General features: G+C 31.2%; 1 protein-coding gene across 12 annotated transcripts in view; it reads left to right on the top strand.

The window, feature by feature from the left end:
- The window catches only part of DMD (dystrophin), a 1,246,037-nt gene that overhangs the window by 585,557 nt on the left and 636,646 nt on the right, over window positions 1–23,834 (top strand). For all 12 annotated transcript variants that reach the window (XM_084515490.1, XM_084515483.1, XM_084515486.1 and 9 more), the window contains one exon: window positions 14,952–15,146. In XM_084515490.1, the coding sequence (XP_084371616.1) occupies window positions 14,952–15,146 (195 nt within the window). The remainder of the gene's footprint in view (window positions 1–14,951; window positions 15,147–23,834) is intronic.

The following is a 23,834-nucleotide window of genomic DNA, read 5'->3' as shown; positions in this document are numbered from 1 at the left end:
CCCATGCCAATTTTAATTGTTTTTTAATTTATCCATGATACATATTATACCTAGAGATATAGAAGAGATTAGAAAATTTCTTCTTGCAATATGCATACATGGCCTCTTCTTCAAATGCTTGAAGAAGTGTTTTCAAATCCTTGAAAAGGAATGTTTTGCAAGAAACTTTCAAATAGTTTTAGATTGAACGGGATGAAAACATCATTTTCTGAGCCATCTTAATGTCTTCTGATTTTCAAGGGTTTAATTATATATAAAATACAGTTATTCTTACTAGTTTATTTATGCTTCAGTAACTGGATAAATAAAATGTAAATAAGCTGTCACCATTCCAGGCTTATGATCAAAATAGATACTGGGCAAATTATCCATTTGGAAGGTTGCAAAAGATTGGTTTGACACTCATATGGCAGGTTTTGCTTGCCATTCCTACTACTGTGCTTATAGTCGTTTGACCTTTTGATTTTATAGGACTTAACAGAAGTTTTATAACTGTTTGATATCAAGTAAGTTGTTGCATTATGTGCTCTTCTGAGGTCTTAAAAAAGCTAGTGGAAAAGAGGTGTTTTAACAAAATATAATTTTAATTATTCTTAAATAAATAAAATTTATCTCTTGACTACAGAGAGTCCGTATTAAGAGGACAATGAATATCTAAAACCAAAAAGTGTTATTTCTATTTTATATGTGGTTAGTTATGTTTTTAAAAAGAAAAAGACTTCCAAAAATCAGCAATAATGTACACACCCTTTTTGTCAATACAGCCCTCTGATGTACTGAGTCTATATATATAGTCTGTACTAACCCTTATTTATTTTTAATTTTTCTACTATTAAGTTATGTAATTTATATATAAAAACAGTAATTGGGATAGCTATGCAGTTAATGGAAACAATTGGAGAAACGTTAACTTTGGTTTGTATATTATTAAATCTTGTTCCATCTGATTACTCTTTTCAGTTTACTATGGTTTATATTAAAGTTGATGGATGTAATCCATTGCAAATCATTTTATTGGCATGGAGCTAGAGCAGGCTTCACTTTGTTTTGTAAATAAGTTTTTTTTTTAATAATGAATATATTTGTGTTGTGTTTTTTTTTTTTTGATAGGAAAGAAATAAGAATGTACAGTTTATACAAATATGTTTTTATATCACCTAATATATATATCACCTATATCACCTACCATGACAGTAAACAAGTATATCCATTAAAAATGTCACCAGCAGGATATATTAGCATATGTACTTTTAAATTGGTCACTGGAATACAGTCATTGACATTAGTGATGTAACCATTACATGTATTTTTATTGTTAAAATATATTATTTATATAATACATTTATATCTCATAATCATTAAATGTTTAAGTATTCTTTATATTTCATGCAAGAAGACTACTTGTTAATATTTATCTGTGGAATGAGGACATTATTCAAAGAAATTTACATGGGTACAGGTGTACAGTAATATAATTACTGTATACTTTTCATTTCTCATTAAAAATACCCATCTCTATTGACCATGTTGGTCTAACATATGACATATGGTAGAAGTTTCACAGAAGCTACTGAAACTGGTGAGAGGCAGTTTATTTTCATGGCTCAAGTCACAATGATGAGAAGTGCAAGACCTGTTACAGTTTTAATTTTGGCTTTGCTGAATCATTGAAACAAAGTGAATTTCTTGACTTTTTTTTTTCTTTCTTTTTTCAAAGAAAATACCTACCTCACAGGGATGTTGTGAGGATTAGTTAACTGTTTGTTCAAGATCTGAAAATACAAAAGAAAAACAAAAACTGTTCACTTGAATACATTCATATGCCAGCAAAAATAATCTTTGCAGAGATTTTATTTTTTAACCACCAACTGAATAAAACCATATAATAAAAATATATAAATGAATTTATTTTAAAAGAGGAAAAAAAATAACATTTCTGCATTTTCCATTTGTAATTAATGATGTATACAATAATACTTATTTAATAATTGAAAGTTGTTGTTATAAAGCAATGAGGTACTGTATATCTTTCAATTTCTTGTGATTCATTGAATAAACTTAGCAAGATGCTGCCTTTAAATATGTGGCTTGATGACAGAATTGCTCATTTCTTGTTTGTTGGAGCTAACATAATTCTGATACCAAAAGTGAAATTAGAATAATCATGTTCCCCCTGACTTTACTTTTCACCCATTTTTGTTGGGAAGTTCTGTTAAAAGGATATGTAACAATATACATGTAAGAATTGATTCTCGCTATCATGGTAAATTCTCATAAAATTTTGCTTCTTTCACAGATATGTAGTAGTCAATATCCAGCAACAATCTGACAAATATATACATGTGTATGATGTATGATATGGAAGATTTATATGATATATATATCTGTATATACATAAAAAGGAATGTTCTGTGACCAATTTATTTGGTATGATGTAGTTGAGAACAAACTTAAAAGGTAAAGCAAAACTATATTCCGCTACACAAAAAGCTTAACTTTTTTCCTTTTTTACCTCAAACACCAAATGTTCTTTTTAATGCCAATTTGAGATATAATTTAATTTGGTATAAGTTAATTTGGTCACATGAAAAATTTCAGTGTAGTATGTAATTCTTTAGTTAAAATAAGGTTTTATTGTAATAACAGATTAAACTTGATAAATAAGCAAAGCTACTCCAAATTCCATTGAATGGGACAAAGTTACTGGTGTTCATGTTGTTTTAAGAGTTTTTTTCTCCCACATAGTGTTTTTATATGTATATGGAAAAATAAATTGTGGGCAGAAAATTCAGTTTTTAGTGTGTGGCAAATTTCAGATTCCTTTGTTAAGAAAAGCTTAGAGTCGTCTCTGCTAAAAATTAAAATGATGATTAAACCACCAAATCCCAGTGAAATTCATGTAAGCTGAAGATGCTTTTCAAAAACCAAGCCATTAATGTTTAATGCTAGAGCAGTATGCACTTTTGAATAATAAAATTGCATATCTGTTTTACAAAAATGAGAGTAATAATATTAGGGAGGTACAGGGATATTTATTTCTAGACAATCTTTGCTGAATCTATAATCACTAAGATTTCACAGTCACAGTCTTTTAGAAAAGATACCAGTCCCCATTGAGACAGTCTAAACCTAAATCTTCCTAAATTATTTATTTATTTATTTTTACAATAGTTTGTCATTATTCCAGGGTGATAAAATGATATATTTTCAGAGAAAAAGCTAGATTCACGTAGTTTAATTCAAATCTGGATCAAAATCATTTATTGGTATATGAATTACTCATAAGTGATTACATTTGTTTTACTTAATGCTGGTGTTATAGATGTTTTTTTCAGTGCTTTCATTTAAGCAGTCTATGAGCATGCTTATGTTTAATCAGTTTAGACTTGTTTTTATTGCAATGACTGAGATTACTCTGCATGAATACTGAAGGCCTTTATCTTTAAAAAATAAATATTTTGTGAGATGAACATAGGTGCAGAACCTACAATATAAATTCTTATTTTATATGTCCTATTACCATATTTTATCAAGTTATCCAAAATTCTTTCTGCTTTCATGTACTTTTATTTTTTCTGTCTTGGGTGAACTATGTATGCTGTTAGTAGTAAGGCAGATATTTTTAGGACAGGAAGAATATTATTTTTGCAACCTAGTAACAACTGTCAAAATTATATACATATAATATGCCAAATAAAAAAGTAGGCTTACATCATTTTAGTAATTTCATTGGTGACAAATATATATATATATATATATTCCGATATATATATATATCGGAATTTATGTTAATTTTATTTCTGAAATATATGGGCCTGGATTTTGGCCATCCTGGGAACAATAATAAAGTTGATCAAAAGATAAACATCAAGAGAGAGTGTTTTTCATACCAATTAGACTGTGTGGTCCACAAGAATGTGAATAAAGAAAATAACTATACAAAATATTTATTTATGTCTGCAAGGTAAGTGGTTTAGACTGAACAGTTAAATGTAATTACCTGCTACATGAACAAAATACCAGTATTGTTAGTACTTACTATGAAACAGATATCGTAAATTTCATTTTCCAAATAAAATATATTTTTCTGTTAAAGATTCTATAAAGCATTCAAACTACTTGTCTCCTAATTGGGTGATCATTTAGGTGTGAGACTATGTGATCAATTTCTGGAACCAGGTTAAGGGCTGATCAAGTTTACATCTGAAATTCAAGAGTTTGAATTAAATTGAAGAGTTTCACTCTTTTAAGGGCATCTTCCAGTTTTCAATTAGTATTTCCCTGTGGAGCTCCATTTTCTTCACTTAAAGAAATCTAAGCTTGTTTTTACTGTTAACATATGTTTACCTATACAAATATTTTCTAAAATATAAACCCAACATTAACTGAAATAAATCTGTCACAGTTAGATAAACACAAAACTTGGTGTCCTAATTATGTGTCTTCATCCAAATAATGTGAATTCTTCAGTGCTCATGTGCTATTATCATTTTAGGTCATTCAGTTGTCACAACCAGCAGCATTGGAATGAAATGAGTATTTTCTCTTATCATTATTTAATTATTTCTTTCAGTAAATGAACTAGTAATGGGTGCCAAAAAGATGGGAAAATCTAATTTGTCTTTACTGGCATGAGGAGTTGGGGAGAGGATAAAATGAAGAGTATTAGAAAAGCAAAATGAGAAAATACCTACTGGAAAAAAAAGACAAGAACTCTATAGTGATGGATCAGAATACAGTTTCTGTTTCATGTTTGTGCATTGAAGGTCTCAAGGACTGGACAAAGGTGATCCTGTGACACCACTGAACTTCTCTGACATTTCCAGTGGCAGCTGTTTAAACAAATAGCTTTACACAGTACAGCTAAACACTGGCCTTTTTTGACTGTGGTCTGAGAGGAGTGGGGATGAATGTGAATCTTTGGGAAGAGAATCACATCTCTTTACATGAGTTTTCTAGCATCCATCAACATGGAAATTTGTAAACATTACTATTAGAAAATTCATTTAAAATAATTTAATTCTATTTCAAATACTTCTAGTTTTATGTCTAATCTAGGATTCAGGCAAGAAAGCTAGAGGAAGTACACTGAATTGGATGTACAATGTATTGGATGTAGCTGAAGAGGAGCTAGCTTTAAAGGTTCATTTTAAAATGCACTTTGCCTTCTCTGTGTCTAAGATGAATACTTACACTGTCATGGTAATATAGGTGAAGATCATCTATAGCCTTAGAAGTGGAACAATCTGCTATAGTATTTTGAGTTTTATCCTATAGTGATTTTTTCTTCTCTCTTATTTGCTTATTAGTGCTGTATAATATTCACTATCTTCACTGCAAATCTACAATATTTTAATAGAGTGAAGTTAAAAAACAAAAAACAAAAAAACACGACGATGACAGAACTTTACAGAAAAGTTTTTTCTCTGCTTTCATTATGTTATAATCTTTAATGAAGTGATCTGAATTACATTCCGTAAATTGAAAGAGAAACTCAACACCTTTAACTCATCACATGGCAAAAGTCTTGCCACAACTTGTCTAAGGTTGCCTTAGGATCCTGTCTTTAAATTATATGAAGTGGTTATTAGAATATAGTTTTAACCATGTCACAGTCTTTTCTTATTGTTCTCTGTATTGTAGAGATGGAAACAAGACTGGCAGCCTTTGGTTATGGAATCATGTGACAACATAGTTGTCTCTCCTTTCATTTTTCTTTGGCCAAAATAGCATTATCCCTGTATAATATTTCCTTCCTTATAATTACTTAGCTATTGAAAAAACAAACCAGCTAATTGCCATCTTATTTTCACTGGTATGTTGTAATTTATTAGCATAATAAATTACATGGTGAGGAATTTACTGTCAAAATTACTTTGTTGTACTATTGAATTAAATAATAAGGGGAAGGACCTGCTGCAGAGTGATCTGGCCCTAAGTGACAGTATCTTTTTAAGAGATGATGTTCATCTCCTGTCAGCAATTAAGGATGTCAATGTCACATACTCTTTTTTTTTTTTTTCTTTTTTAATGGATGTATCTGAGTACATTTATAAAGGTGCGTGTCAAAGTAAATTTCTATATGTGCATTATGATTGTTTAATATCTATGTAGGTATATTTAATTACAGCTGGATTGACACCAATTTCATGCATGTTATTTTAAAAAATCAGTCTAACTGAAAAACTTATCATTTTGCATATTCTCAGCTCTACAAATTTATATTACCTTTTCTGTGAAGAAATAAATAAGGAAAATAATTAGGTAATGCTTTTTAACATATCTGGAAGGTGACACTGTTTGAGGCTTAGGATCTCACTTTTTGAAGCTGCTAGCACTATAGCTGTTACACTATAGTGGTACTTTAACGGTATTTTTAGTTTATTTTCTAAATTATCTCAACAAACAATTGACATGTAGTTATCATAAATATCTTCAAAAATAGTATCACAAAGCAACAGTGAATTTAAAAATGTATTCATCAATTTAGACATCAAAAGAGCTGCATTCTAAAATGTCTATGTTTTATTTAAAAACATAAATAAAACATACGTTTTATTTAATATATGTTCCTCAGTGGTCAGTCCTCAGATTTACAGATAAAATTCAGAACAGTCCTGCAGACTGTTTCATGCAGAGGTGACCATGGCACCTCTGCTGTCTTAATAATAAGTCAGACACTACTATGTTGAACAAAATTTTATGCTAGGAAGGCTGCCCACTAGCATAACACGTAGAAGCTTGTTCTGTCACAATCTATGCTGTTTCTTCTCTATACTGTCCTAGAGAAACAGTTTTGAAATTCTGTTTTGATGAAAAATATTTCAAATTTCCTTCCATTCTTAAGGTTAGCTTCTGCTGCGTGGGAGAATATGAGTGTATATTGCTGGTTTAACAACCTATAGACACTGTCACAATTGGTTACAAGGATATAGGACTGTGTAGAAGAACTCAATTTTCTAAAGTGTCAATTAAATACTTCCTTAAGTATTCCTTAAAAAGTATGACATCTCCTTGATAATGTATGTATTTTTGCAACTGTGAAAAATATTACAATTTGAATGGCAGAAATGCCTAACAGCTCTATGGGTTAATTTATTCTATAGTTGGAGTATAAAAACTTTAAGATACATTTTGTCTGCTGAAGGTTTACATCTGTGAATCGCTTCCAAACATCTTTTCCATACAAGATTCTAAATACATATTTTTAATACCTGTTTTAAAGCCCGTCTAGGATGGAGATTTTGTAGTGTTCTGGTTATTTTTTTTATTTTTCATTCCAAGATGTAACACGAGTACCTAAGCATTTACTTATTTGCAGATTTTTATTATTAAGATATTAAGATACCAATTTCTTCTGTAGACATAGGTATGCATGAAAAGGGGTAAGAATTATAAAATGCTTCCACCGTGCTATGTAATTAAGTCATCTCCATCTAAGTGCATTACTATACAACACAAGAATTAAATTAAATGGTTCCAACATGCAGCTTCTTTCAGATAAATATGTGGGTGCAAAATCAGCTGAGTTATATATAAAATGGATCTTGTATTATTTTTGAAATGTGCTTTTATTCAAACATAATATATTGAAGTTCCTTAAATTAAAAAATAAAAATAAAAATAACAAGCTTAATTTTCTAGATTTAATATCAAATTGTGAGTGATTTGGGAACCAGTTGTTTGTGAAGTATTAAATAGGCAATGGCTCTGTCTTTTGACTCACAGATTGGGACTGTACATGGCATGAGCAGTGTTGTTTTAATGAATAATGAATTATGGTCTTCTTTTTTTTTTTAATTCCTTTTAAGTTTAAGGTACAAATACCTTTTTCAAGTCACATGAAACTGACATACAGACTTTAGTTTTGAACTACTGCAATTAATGAATTGTGACAATAGGTTTTTTATCAGAAGTAATTAACATATATGCATAGTTTGTTTCCAACAAGACATTTTCTAAATCCCAGTAATTCAAATCAGTCAATTATGCCATAATACTATTAGATTTTGTCTTTCTTCATGAATGGTAGCATTGCAGATATGGCATAAGATGGGCATTATATATCTTATGTATGTATCACACGCATACTCTATTTTCTTTTATTTTATGAAAGACCTGGTTTATGTCACAGAGAATAATAAAGTATACATGTATGTCCCATCACATTTGATATTAATTTCTCTTTGCTTAACAAATGGATAATGATAGAAGTTGGCAGGGTTAAAAATCAATAGCAGAACTGGACTTAGAATATGACAGAATTTCCAATTTGTGCTAGCCACATTAGCCTCTCCTTTGTGTGAGTGCTAGGAAGTCTTTAGTAAGGAGCAATGAGTAAGTTTTCAGATAAGCTGCAGCTGAGTTCAATGTGCAGCAGCACCAATGTGCAGCAGGTGAGGTACTGATTGTGTCCAGATATGGACACAATTATCTAAACCAGAATAAAATAAAACCACTGTTAAGCAGCCAGAAAAGGAAAGGGGATTACCAAAGCTGTCCATTTTACATCTCCATACACGATATTTTATATATTGTGGGCTCTAAAGGCTAGAGGGTTTGCAGAATACAGAGGATTCGCTGCAGCACCAAAATACTTTGTCTTAGTTTTTAAGTTATATATGTATGTCCTTGAGGGGAAAAAAAATGGAAGAGAAAAAAATGAAAAGAAAAACAAACAAGCAAACAAACAAACAAACAAAAAAAAAAAAAAACAAAAACAACAACAACAACAAAAACATGAAGTTAACAGAGTTAAAACTGTGAATACCACCAACATAATAACTAATTACTTTAGGTTAAATGTTGAAAATTAGTCATTATAACTTGTATCTCTATCTCTTTCATCTCAATGTAAATAATGCGTTCAAAGGGTGCAAAAAGAAATGAGGGTAGAATAAAAATTCTTCCAAGTCTTTCAGCTAAGTAACCATAGGGATCTATCCAGTCCACCATACAGAGCTCATCAGAGTGTAGCATGACTATCAGACTTTTGGGGAGAAATCCCACAACTTAAGCTTTGAAGAACAGGGAACAGACCTTTTCCTTATGGAGAAAACCTTATCATTTAATTCAAACTCTGAAGGTCAAAAGTAGAACAGTGAAAGTAAATTCACTCTGGTCTATATATGTTGATTATAGTTTTCAAAATCGAATCCTGCAACTTTCTATTGCTATTTTTAGCATGTAAAACTTTCTGAAAAGTTTTCAAATTAGTGTTATGAAGAACAGTTTCATTTTAACTGGTTTTATTTCTTTTCATCTATAGCTCATAAAATAAAAAAGAATTAATGCAGCATTTCTCAGACAGTAAAATATGCCTGAGTGGTGAAGTCTTGTTAAGATCTAAATCACTCTGTCCATGAATGACTTTCTATTCTAACAGAACACAGATCTCTGAGCTGATTGAAGGGAGGAGTGGGCAAAATGATTCCTGATTACTGTATCTGTATATCTGATATCAGTCAGGTTAGGTTTCAGGTTTTTGATTTTCCTTTGTTTTGAACTGTGTACTATACAGAAAGAAAACTACAAGAGAGGGGAAAAAAAAAAAAAAAAGTGGTTTAAACACAGTATTTTTCCAAAACTAAATTCTGTCACATTTCAGTGTTGGACTATCAATAAAAAGTTGACTAGCTCTTCTGTTGAAGTCCCTCGACCTGATATTCATTCACTAAGGAAATATTTCATAAGCAAACACTTTGTTTGCATTCCTGAATATAGTGTAAGTCAAAATACTTATCCCCTGGCACTTACTTTACTTAAAAAAATGAAAAACAAACAAACAAACAACCTTTTAGTACTTGGGTATTAGCATAGATTTCACTCTTAGTTTGGGGCTACTGTGCTGAATATAATCATATGTATTTTTAAAGTTACAATTTTTATATGTCACTGATGAAGTTGGGTACAGTCATTAATGTCCGTGTTTTAAGTGTTGCAATGTGCAAACCTTCATGGATTACAATCATGCATAAGTAGCAAAATCACATGAGAAAATAGTAGTCTCTCACTTGAAACTGTAAAAAAAAATGAAATTTATTATTTTTAATATATTTTGAATCTTCCAAATGGGCCTTGACTTTATGAAATTACATAAACATTGCATACATTTTAAATCCTGTAGTGGGGATGAAAAATTTTCTGTACTTGAGAGACATGCTTCTTTTTTGTACGAATGAATAACTTGTTTGTGATTGACTAAGGCCATCCAGTCTTACAATAATAATTCCATATTCTCTGTATCATTCTGCTCTGCCTTTTAAGTATATACACACAGGTAAGATGTGGTAGCAGTAATGAAGATACAGAATTTATCTTTCTCAACATCAGCTGACATCATCTCTCACAGTCGGCAAAGAAATGAGTGTATAAAAGATTCTTTACATATGAATATGTATTTCAAAGTGCTTTTATTGATCTCTGACACCATTTGATTACTCTTTTGCATTTTTAATTCTTTATCTGATAGATTCATACTAACTGTGGGCTAGTGAATCTCAAGTACTTTACAGTTTGAACTAGAAAGCAAAAAAATTGTTGAGAAGTTTATTGGACTCTTGGAAGCATGTCTGCCTTCTTCCAGTAGGAGTCTCTTACCTGCTTCATTTTTATTTTTTTTTTTGGATCAGCATATCTACCTTTATTTCTCAGAGATGACTGATTTTTTACACTCTCATGCAGATTACAGTCACTATTAAAGAATGCTTAAGTATTAGTTCAGGAGGAAGCACATGCTTCTTTGTCTTTTCCCAAACTTCTCATCAGGATGCTCCTAGGGGTAGTATAATGTACAGTAGTTTACTACTTCATTCCTCCTGCATATTTTGTTTGTGCGAAATTATTAACTTACTATTATTAAAACCACAGTGCATTCAGGTTGCTATTAATTTGGATGCCTATACTGAGAAGACACCAAAAATAGAGCACTTGTCAAGGTCAATGTAGTACAGTTGGGGCTATAAACAGTTGGAGTAGTAGAAATGATATTGGGATTTGTTCCCCTTGCAGAAACAGCAAACAAAATGTCTATGCTGAGAAGGGTGAAATGGAGAGAGATTAGACAGACAGATAGATGCATACGTACACATGATTTTCCAGTATTAATAGAAAATAAACTAGCTCCAAGGCTAGTTGAATGTGACAGTACAAGGTAATACTATCATAGAGGTAAGGAACCATACTTCTTTTGTGATACTTCTTTTGTAAGATACTTCTTTTGTGGGGATATTGATTTGCTGGCAAAAATGTCATTATTCCTGTGTCTGTTTGTTTGTTTTTTGCTTTGTTTCTTTATTTCATTTTGTTTTGTATATTGGTCTTTTTTGTAGGGTGCAGCTCTTTGTGTTGCACCAGGTAGAACTTATCTGTCAATAAAATCTGTTTATTTATCATATGTATGTAAAGCCACATATATGGAAAGATTCTATCCCTTGATTAAAAATGTGCTAATAATGGAGAAGAAAATTCAACTTATTGATAATGACATTTGGTAAAAAGGAATGTATGAAATGCTAAGCCTTACCCAAAAGAAACTGCTTTTTCAGAGAGAACAAAATGTTCTGCACATCAGTATGTTACTGACAATTGTGTAAAAATGCAAAATAAATTAACATCAATTAAAAGTTATTTTGCAGAAATAATGATGGAAAACAGCCATTTACAACAGCATTTTCCCCATCATTCATGTTTATTTGTATTATATTCTTTTAAAATAATTATTTTTATTATTTAAAATAATTTGTTTTCAAATATTTTCAGGTATTTTTAAATAGTTATGTATTCCGCCAATTCATTAAATACAGTGTATTTAAAACAATTATTGAAAAATTTAAATTTTCTGATTTAAGAAAACTTACATTTTCTTATATATTTTTTTTATCTTTAATCTTTATAAAATGTTAACTACCTTGCCAAAATATTAACCGTTTTGGCATTAACAATGACGAACATCTTTATTGAATTGTTACTATTTTTCAAAGCAGTGGTTCCCAGGTGGTTCTCCTTTCTTTTATTGTTATTATTTTTTTCTTATTGCAATGCTAGTATACAATTCAATTTCAGCTGAGTATTTCTGGTAATATAGCTTGTCCAGAATATAGGGAAGGACTGTGCCTGTTGTATCTTCAAGATAATTCCAGCACTCAATGGACAAACCAAAAAAAATCCCTTCTTTTCTAAAATTAGCAATTCTGCAAATGTCTATCCTTCATTCCTTAGTGCAAGAATATTCTGGGCTCTGGTACACTATTGATGAAGGCAAGACAGAAGGAAAGGAATTCCTGCGATGTCCTGAAACACCCACTTCAGCTTTAAAACTTCAGCTTTATCACATTTTGAAGTTTTTTATTTAAATAGCATTCAGAAATTATTAATTTGGATTGTTACACTTCTTTAGAATAAAGTATGACATAATATTGCCAAACATGAGGGCAGGTTCTAGCAGACTTCTTTCATGTAGCAATCCATCTATTTATTCATCTGGCTGTAGTAATTTACAGTTTAACTAGTAATATAAACATAAGTGACTCAATTGAATTAGAAATCTCCTGAGTCATGTTCCGTGTGGAACTACACCAGTAATTGTTTGGCTGTCAGAAATAACAATGTTGAGTTTTCTGTAAAAGGTAGTATGAAATTTTGGCTGCATACAGCTCGTTAGCATTTGCGGAGTTAAATATAACACATATTCTGAGGGTTGAGTAGACTGTATAGGTCATACAAAGTCCATCATGTTCTTCAGATTTTTAATAATTTTGCTTGGAACTATGCTTTTCTATCACTTGTTTGTAGCAGTGGTGGAAAGAAACCCAGTTTTGGTGCTACTGTAACTAGTCAGACATGATATTCTGTGAAGTGCTCACACATCAAATTTCTGCTTGATTTCTGTCTGATTTCAATAATTATTTAGAGCAAGAAGGCACAGATTTTACTTAATTTAACAGTTACATGTATACAAGATGTATACAGAGTGATTAGGCTAAAATCAGGTTAAAAAGGGATTAAGCAAATACAATTGTAAAATGTAATTATTTTTTATTGTTATTTTTTACACTTTACATATTTATGCAACCTTAGTGACTAGCCTTACACCCTTACCATTCTTTTAATAACTGTGAATATAAATATTCTGTCTTCTCAGTCAAAAAAAGGAAAACAAAATTGTAGTTAAACTGTTCATTGTGTGGATCTAAAGTTCTTTACTGCATGTAGAATTGTCCCAGCACAGTCTTGAGGAATGAAAAATTATTGTTGTATGCCTCAGTGGCCTGCTGAGTAACTCCCATTATCTAATCGATTAGAACTTTTTTTTTTTTCCTTTGGGTTAACTGGGGTAAATTGTTATTTTTGCCGAGTGTTATTCATGAAACATAATGGGGGCATTTTTATTTTTTTTCAGCAATTTATTTTAAATAATAAAAATGTTAGTAGTGATACAATGCTAATTAGAGAGTTTTCTGTGTTAGCAGATGTCCTGAGACAGTCATTTAGTTAAAAGAATGTAAGCAGAGCAATTAAATTTGCATAGAAAATGCAGCAGAATAACACAAGTCTAGAGATAACTTCATGGACTTTATTTGTGATATGCACACATCATCTTGAGTGTGTGAGTGCATATATTAAGACTCTTTAAAGAAAATTGAAGAACGAAGTGACTAAGACTGGTAACTGAGAGGAGAATCCATGAAAGGATGGACAGGGCTGTTCTCTCCGGGGCCATGGACCATTGTGTTTCACATACAGTACTCCAAAATCCATTATCGTCTCTATTAGGATGGAGTCTAGGACTAAGTCTTGGACTAAGTCTAGGACTAAGTAATATCATTTTTAAGATAATGTTTATCAATGATTGCTTGTAAAAATTCTTTGTGGTCCTCAACAAGTAAAGTTTATAGTTTTGAGAAGGCAGGCATCAACCCCAACGAATCCTGGTCCCACATTAGAAATCCTATATGCTGTGATAAAACAACTAATAACCTATGCTTATCAAGACCAGAGTTTATATTTTTGACTTTTACCTTTTCTAATGGAGATGAAGGTGATTGTCTATTTGGAGCTTATTTAAATGAAGCTCCAAGCACACTTTTTGGTATTTATTATTTTTTTCCTATGATCCACAAACATATCAATTCATAAATATAGAGAATTTACTGTTAGAGACTTTTGTCACCTTATTTGTCAATATCTTTCCAAATGTCATAGACCAATTCTCTATTTGATCAGAACCAAAATATTCTGGGTTCTCTTTACATTTGGTATATGTATGTGTTTTCAGAATAGAGCATCTAGTTCATATTTGTCCAGATTACAGATTTTATAAATAAACAAATAAATAAATAAAGGAAATTTTTATTTCCTGAGGAGGTGTATTGCTGGAACTTCCTTTCTTTTGGAATTTGATTCATTTAAGACTGTTCAAATAATTAAATTCCATATTATACTTTCTTGTTTGAAGAGAGAGGTATAGTGCTGTGAGTGCTTAGAAGATCTAGTTGTTTTGTGTTGGATGTTTTTTAGGAACTCATATTTGTTATATGAGTCATTATTTTATTTGACAACTTGAAATGACTTAGTACTTTACATGCATGGAATTTCTATAATGAAGGACAGATTCTTAAAGAGGTGTGAAAATTTGAAATGAAAGAGTTAGCACTAAAGCTTAGTAATACGATAATCTCAGAGTACGTCTGTGTTTTCTATCTTCATTTCCTTGGAAAGAGAGCAAGAGAAGAAAAGATGGCATACTTGTGCATGGATTAATTTTGTACATGCTATTTCAAACAAACTAGTGAAATGTTAGCAATCTATGTAAAAAAATCAAATAATTCCTTCTTTTGGCTTTATAAATTATTTTAATTGGTTCTAAATTCTGAACTGGAAATTGCATTAAATTATAAATTTGTGTAATGTTGAGAAACTAAAGGAAGCATTTTGTTGTATATCTATACTAGCAAACAGTTCATGAAGATACAACTTCTGTGATGACTGAAAGTATGACTGTGGAAACCACTTATGTGCCTTCTACATACCTGGCAGAGATCCTTCAGCTTCTGCAAGCCTTGTCTGAAGTAGAAGAACGCCTTAATTCTCCTGTTCTGCAGGTTAAGGATTATGAGGATCTCTTGAGACAAGAAGATTGTCTCAAGGTAAGACAATTTTCTTTACAGTGGTATGTTTCTGTGATGTGGGGGCTTCTGTATATTGGTAGCCTGTGCTCACTCTCATATATATCCTTTTGTAAGTACTCAGCCCCTCTGTGATATGTGCAAATACGGAAGTTTATAAGTGTATATAAGCGTCCTTACATTTGGCATGAGATGTAAGGACAGCAGTGGATTCATTTATTTTTATCTGTTTCATTTGTAAGAAAAGCAGTAGCATTAAGGTATCTTCAAAGCATGGCCATGAGTGAAGGACTGAAACAAAGGACAAAGAGAGGCAGTTATATATTTATAATTGTAAATGTGTAGTTCAAGTTTTATTGTTTTCTTTTGGTTTTGTTTTTGTTTTGTGTGTGTGTGTGTGTGTTTAATTTAAATAAAATATGTAAATAAATATGTAAATAAAATATGTAAAATATGTATATAAAGTAAATGCTTGAAACCTGTCCACTAGGCAGCTTTATTTTTTCTTTGAAAACAAAGAAAAAACAAGTAAAATTCAGCTGTTTCATTGCATGCTAGACTACAAAAGCTTGCAGTCTAACTGGAGATATATTCTGTGTAATTGTTAAGAGTTTAATTAACCAGACAGAAAATACTGGCCAGTAGATAGCTATTGTAGTTAAGAAAAAGCTAATTCAGTATTGTTAATATACCTTTAAATAGTACTGTCTAGTTTCTTCATTACTTGTAAAAGTGAAATCCCTTGAAATTGGTGGAATTTTTCCAACACAGAATAGCTTAAGAAGAGAACAAGATTAAAGTTGTAAGCCTAAGTAGGTGAATGAGTTATCTGCTTCAGCAGAATGTTTGTGAGTAAAGCCTTGTAAAAAATCATGCTCAACTTCTGTATATATTTACAGAAATTTCAAATTGTCATCCAGCATGAAGAGACCACATTTCCATTTTTGCTGTGATAATTTTGGGGAAAGAAAGTTTTTAACAAAAGGAAACTTTAGCCTAGAGAGGCTAGAATTTTTCCACAGTCATGTCTGAAAGAAGCTTTTTTGAAGAATTGGAATAGGGGCTCTGGTAAGGACATTCAAAGTGGCCATTTATAGTTTTTGTATAGATATCTCTATAAATCCTATATATTTTACGCGTCTGTGTGTGTATACATGCACATGCACACAGATACAGTTATGTTTATTAGCTCTCAAAAATTAAGGTGTTTTCAGTTCCTTAGCCAGCACAGTGTAGCTCATCCAGTGAAGCGTATCAGTAAAATACTGGAGCAATGGAAACAGTATAACTGATAATAGGACTGTGTGAAGTAACAGCAGACTATTCCTTTTACATCTTCTGATTTAGTACCTGTAGATTAAAAGGGTTATGAGTATTGTCTATCCCAAGTTAATTTCTAGAGCATACAATGTGCCAGTTATTGTCATTCTTCATTTAAAATAATTAATCTCAACAAAATGTCTCATGCACCACCACCCTCCCCCAAAAAAAAAAAGTCATAGAACATGTAAATCATACCTAATGAGCTACCACTTGGTCCTTGTCTATAAACTCGTTATGTTCATTACTAGATGAGCTGGAAATACAGTGACCTACATCAAGCAATTTACTGGCAGTTGACTTCTGATTAGTGCTTTTTAATGCTTTACATTTGGGCCACTTTTATCTGATTTACATCCATAAGTAATCTCTTGTTTACCCACATATATTAGGTATTATTAGAGTTGACACCAACTTTAATAATATTGATTAGGTTAGAAGCAAGTATTGTCATAGGTTTAATTTAACTGAACTATTAAATTGTTACGAGATGCATTTGTGGGAACATTTCCATCTTTCTCCTAAATAAATTCTTAGAAAAGGCAAATGGTTTTCACACATTTGAGGGCTTTTGGAAGGGTATAGTTTTGATCTGAGCCTGCTTAGTGAATATTTATTTCCGAGTAAAAGCATTCATCATTGTCATTATCTTGCAGTAAAAATAGAAAAGTAGTGCATAAATTGTTCAGCAGTTGGTTGGAAAAGGTTTGAAATTAAATTGTAGTTGATTTTTATCCCTGACAGATTTGCATGAATCAAATTACAAAGCTGTCATGAATAGCTCTGTGTTTTAAAACTGTTTGTGATTTTTTTTTCCACTCCCATTCAGAAATGATCCATTTTAATTAATCCTTAAAAGGAAAAATAAGTTTATTTACAAGAACCTTCAGTGTTAACTTCTTTGAATGTTTTTCTGCAAAGTAAATATGTATAGTAAGACTTAAACCTGATTGCTTGAAATCAGTCAAGTTAAACCTGAAATCTAATGGGACAAATATCTAATACAAATTAAAAAATGCTTGTATTATTTGTCAAAGATAATTCTAATACTGACTTCTTATGTCAAATAGATGTAAAATAGCAAAATAAGATTATTTGTAGCCAAAATCTTGTAACTGCTAACATTTAGTAAATTGTAATGATTTTATGGGCACGTTTAGTAAATCTGCTGAAACCAGATTCTAGGAATGTTCTTGTCATCGCAAGTTTTAGTGAGTGGAAGAAATAGAGAATGGTCTTGTCTCTTTATCTCATAAAGTCAGCAATTTCAATGTTTTTATTATCCTATTAAAAGCTCTGTTATGTACGTCCTAATACATATATACCTAACCTACTCTACATACTTGTTCATCACTGCATTTACATTATTTAAGAAACAATTTAAATATTATAGTTCTGTCAGAGATGAAACTCCATTTGATTATATGGGAAATCATAGTTCATAGATAGAAAGATTAATATATTGGACTTAATGAGATGCTCCCAAAATAGGACAAGTTTTGCTACAGGCACAAACATTATGGTACTTTTGTCTGCTGTCAATGGTGATGTTTCATTTCAATTTGGAGACAAGAGTTTTGTTTGTTTTTTTTTTTTTTTAAATATAACTCTCTGGAATTTCATGCTAGTTCTATGTTCATAATCTCTGATTTCCACATATAACATTAATTGTAATTACAATAGATTTCAAGACATGATCAAGTGCAAGGATTAAATACCTTCATAGGGAAGACAGCTCAAAGAGTTTAATTATCCATACTGGCACTGGATGTTCCAAATGCTCCCTGAAAGTTAAATGAAAATACAAATTTGCATTTATTTAAGTTAATCTTGTTCTAGAAAATAAGTTACATTACTTTTACTACACCTGAGGTTTCCTGTGTGGTGATGATCTCATGTAAGCTTGTACAAATTCCAGATTATTTAGTGTGATATGTGTACACCAAAATAAATAAATTTATTAACTTGAGAATTAACCTACTTCTGTTTACTAACACATAGCAAAAATGAGTGCACTAACATGAAACAGTCTATCTGGAACTTGGGAAATCTAACTTGCATTTATAGCCATATGTGAGAAACTGGTTAGTAGAATTTCATATTAAGAATTGTTATAGTCACAGAATGTCATGCCTATTCATTAATTAACTATGTTAACTGTGAATTCAAAACACTTATTTTCTGAGGCTACTTACTCAACATAATTAACAATGCAAATCTGCAGTAAGGCCTATACGTACCAGGCTGTTTTTTTTTTTTGTTTGTTTGTTTTTTTAAATCTTCTTAATTTTGGCAGGAACATTGTATTGTAAAATATGATTCTACATTTAGCTATAATATTTTACAATTATGTAATAGTTTTAATATGGAAAGCCATCTGGTTCTTTGAGAAAGAGGTTTCTTATATATGCAAATCCTTGCATAATCATTGTAATAGTTCTTGTTCTAGTTCATTCTCGTGTATTTTGAGTCAACTCTTCACTTAGTTAAAAATTGGGTTGTTTGTTGCTGTTGTTTCTTAAATATAGGTATTTTCATTCTCTGCTATATTTATTTTTTCTATTATTTTTGCCTTTGTATGATAATTATAACCCTTCATCTGCTGACAGAGCTCTTTTTTGAGCAGATTCCTACTGTGGCTTATTTCAGGATACAGATATGTAATGTTAATGTTATGCATCTGTGTATTCTGACAGCCAGAATACCTACATAATCCCCTTTTCAATAATGTTTATTAAAGAAATAATACCCATATCTAATTTTAATATTATAAATAATTTGTGGAATTTTCCAGGCATTCATGATTACTATCAACTGTGCTATTGCTGTTTTTGGAATTAGTCCAAAAACCACTGCATATCAAAATAAACCTGCTACTTATATAATTGTTAAGCATTGTTCTATTTATGTTCGGATTGCCAAAAGTAAATTTTAATTTTTGCATATTGAAATCCATATTTGGTGTGTCTAAGGTGACTCTTATCAAGAAACATCTATTAACATGATGCATGATGTTCATGCAGTTGCAGTTTTCTGATGCAACTCACTAAAACTCAATTAACTGTATCGTAGAACTGTGTGTAATCAAATGCACTAACTGTATGTCAGTAAAACAGTGCTAGTGGCTGCTTTGTGCGCGAACTATGAAAGAGCTGGATTATTACAGAAAGTTGTCTTTTCCTGTCAGATACAGGCAAATTTCAGGTAGTGAAAACAAACTGGAGTTGAGTCCCTAGCACTCAGGTTTCTGTTTTCAAGAGCAATGAGATGAGATGGGTCATTCCCCAAAGGCTACTGTCACTTCAGTTTCTAATGATTTTCTATAATCCTTTTCTTTTTCTTAAAAATTAAAGCTTTGTGCACTTCTCTTAACCATGTTACAAAGTCTCCCAAGGCATTTTTGATAACTAACTGCTTGGAGCTATTCTCCTGAACATGAATGGGGTATATATGTGAGATACGTGGGTTTGTGCAGACACATATATACATGATATCATTTTTTTTTCTTGGACAACCTTATGCCATTCAGTTGTGTATTTCTCTTACAGAAGGTCAGCTGTATTATCTTTCTTTTGTCTACAGCAGCTCTGCTTTAAACAAAAGCACGAGTCTGACATATAAATCAGAAATTATATGCCTCTCCATACGCTACTAGTTCTCAACATTAAGGAATATGCCATTTATCAATTCTAAAGTGAATAAATGCATTTACTCTATTTTTGATGTTTAGAAAATTGATCTATTTGTTTTATATATATATATATATATATACACACACAATTTCAATATATGTAGGCACATTACTTTTCATTTATTTACTTTACCATGTCAAACACAGGAAGTACTTCTTGGGCTGATGAGATTAGCTGATATTCAGACTTACTGAGAAGAAGGCTAGTTAACTTGACTGAATGAGTGCAGCCTGGCAGATGTTAACATTTAATTACATTTTTCCCTGCTCATTAAAATTTTAGTTGTGGATGTGTTTTTGTGATGAGGATGCCTCTATTATATTCAAGGGATATAATTTGAGAAGATTTGGAGATATTTGATAGTTTTATCCCCTGATGTATCTTATAGTCAGTTTAATAACATTGAAAACCTTACTTATCCATGGCCTGAGAATATAAAACCAAGATTTAGGTAGAATAAGGAACACTGAGTGCAAGATATGCTGGGAAAGTCAAATGATGTTTGTTGAGTAATGCCACAGGTCCAGCCACCTTTTGCTCTTGGTGATAGAATGCTGCCAAGGGAGGAAACATTTTCCTTAGTGTGAATCATCCCAGAGACAAGGCTTCTGCCATTCTCATTTTGGTTTAAGTATTTCCTCTAGTTTGCTAGTAAGCCACATTTCTCAGGACACATGGATTCAAGTTACTAGTAATAAAGAGGCCTTACGGAACATTCCTTTTCCTCTTTTGGCAGAGTAATTTGTTTTAGCATTTACAGCTACAGAGCTTTAGGAACCTAGGTTATTTTTGTTTGCTTGTTTGTATGCAATTATTTCAGAGCATTGATGTCAGATTTTCATAAGGATTTTGATTTCAGTGATTTACAAAATAGTAAATACAGCCTGATTTCTTTAATTGGTTATAAAATGACAACCACGTTTTGTCACAGAGACATTCAGATTTTGTCATAAAATTATTTATTTATTTATTTGTAAGTATTTCTGGATTTTGTTGGATAAAATGATTATTTTTTTTTAATTACCCTATCATTTAATCATAGTGTTACTACTAATATACCAGTATACTCTGTTGTGCCCATGGTTCAAATATACAGAATTTGAATCAATTTTAATCCCATCCCTGGAAGAGTTCTAGGCCAGGTTGAATGGGGCAATGGGGCCTTCAGCAACCTGATCTAGTGGGAAGTGGAATTAGATGATCTTTAAGGTCTTGCTTTCAACCCAAACCATTCTATGATTCTATGAAATTCATTATTAGAGATTTCCAAAATATATTAACTAGATATGAGATTGTTTGAGTCTTTTATGTGTTTGATTTGTTTTGTTACTGTAAGAGAGAAAAAAAAAAGTGTTAAAATCCTCCATTAGTAGAATCAGAAGAATTCATAAATGCTGAATAAAAAGGAATCAGTACATGTAGTTTATGCAGATATTTTTAAAGTTTCTTTGTTAAGAAGAATGAGGAGCCACAGAGTTAGAAGTTAAGTTGATGAATGTATAAGATGTACATTAGAAGGCTGGGGAGAGCTTCAGTTCAGCTCAGACTGTCTATGAAGACTGTTAAACTAAAAATAGCTTTTGCAGTCTAAATGCTTCTGCCTAGTCTTCTGCCTAGGCTAGCTCATGCTTCTGTGATGCAACTTTATTGTATGTGAAATTTCTGCATAGAAGAAAGTTTCTAGTAGGATAACCACCAAAACCTTCATGAAAACTACCATTATTTGATGCAGTTATTAAATGTTGGGAAAGGAAAGAGTGTGCAGTAAATTGAGAACAAAAATGAACACAACGATTTAGTTTGGTTAAAAACTAAAAGGAATTAACTTTCTAAAAAATGCAGCTAAATAATGATGCAGAGCAATGACAGGAAAAATGGTGATATGTAAGATTGGTGAACTGAATTATAGGTTCAGAATATTTTCTCCACGCTTAATTGTCCAGAAGGCAACTTGTGTTCTGCAATAAGAGTCAGAATATGGTATTCAGAATGTAACAGTTTCTCAATAAGTAGTACAGCTTTGCTGTGTTTAATTTTAAAAGTATATTAAATCATTTGAAAGTATAGAAAATAACCAGTAAAGATTCTGAGAAGTTAAAAATAGAGGTCAGAGCCATGTAAACAAGATGTACATGAGAAGAAACTAAATTGTGTATGGAGACAACAATAATTGGTGACAAGGAGCGTAGTGGAAAAAAAGGTGTGGGAGGTCATTCTTCAAACTTTTTTTTTTTTTTTATAATAGTGACATAATGGGGTATTTGTTTATACTATGAGTAATATATTGTTTATGAAAGGAAATAGATTTTGAATTACTTGATATCATTATTTTTTTTTTTATACTGCATTGTTACAGAAGTTGTGTTGATATTCCCTATATAATACACAAAGATTTGAAATTACCATATATTTCAATCAACAGGGCTGCAATTTCCTTTGCTGAATGTCTCTCTTGCATTTCTGCTGTTTCATTGCTATAGATCTCAAGAAACATATTTATTACATTCTGGGAAACATGAATAGAGAGGAAAAACAAAACCAAAAACAAACAAAACAACACAACATTGCTTTTCAAGTTTAACCAAAAACCTTCACTAGGTATAGTGTTTTTAACTGTCATTTCTCAGGGATGTGAAATTTGACACATTGTAAATTTTGTGCCATATTATGCTTTTTACCATCAAAATGAAATTAATGTCCAATTTATTATCACCTCCACAAAATCATTATTTTCATAATCTCTATTAAAGATCAGCACCTTGCAGTTTAGTAAGGTCTCCCACAGCTCCCAGCAATAATCTAATTATATGTGCACAATATAGTTACAAAACCTCAGCATGCTCCATCTGGATTTATGGGACTCGGGCTTTTTTTCCTGGTGTTTGCTTCAGGGTGTGGTTTTTGAGTAGGGGAGTAAATGGAAGTGAAAGGTCAGGACATGTAAATACTGACATTCCAAACTTCGGAGTTTTTGACTTTTCTGCATTAGGAATATGTGGAATCCTAAGCTTTTATTTTTTTAACTAAATACTTATATATATATATTTTTTTGGTCAGCTACATGATATATATAAACATAGATTCCTTGGTCCATTACTTAAATTCCTATGCCAGAAAAATAACATTTGTAGGTACTTAATAATAAATCATAAATGTCTTACTGTCTGAATATCATGTTATATGAGTCAGAGAGAAAACACATGACAGAAGACAACGTATCCAAACAAAAAGAATGTAATTCAAATAGTACAGAATTTCATTGCTTTGGGAATAACAGTAATGTGAAAAAATCTGCTGTCACTGTAAACCTTTAACTTTTGACTTACTAGCAATCTATGTCTTGTCATAGTATTTTTTAAAAAAAATGCTACTTTTTTGAGTAGTACCTGTTGAAGTTGTTTCCATATCTCTTTAAGCGTATTAACATTTAAATTGACATTTTATATCCTTTCTGAACATTATCATAATTTTCAGGTTTTGAACACCTTTTTCATACTTAATTCTGTTTTTTACTGAAATATATTACCTGAGTTCAATTACTGTTCTTCACTGTTTGCTACTGATTCTTTTATTATCAACTTTGTGCAAAAAGCATGCAAGTTAACATGTTTAGAGCTGGTAAGTTTTCCCAAAGTTCATACATTGGAATAATGACTAGAAATAGTAGGTAGCGGGTTCCTCACACCTCTGTCTATTT

This window comes from Aythya ferina (genome assembly GCF_964211825.1).
Source record: "Aythya ferina genome assembly, chromosome: 1".
Lineage (NCBI taxonomy): Eukaryota > Metazoa > Chordata > Aves > Anseriformes > Anatidae > Aythya > Aythya ferina.
Note: the sequence above shows the minus strand (reverse complement) of the source record. Positions and strands in the feature narration are given on the sequence as shown.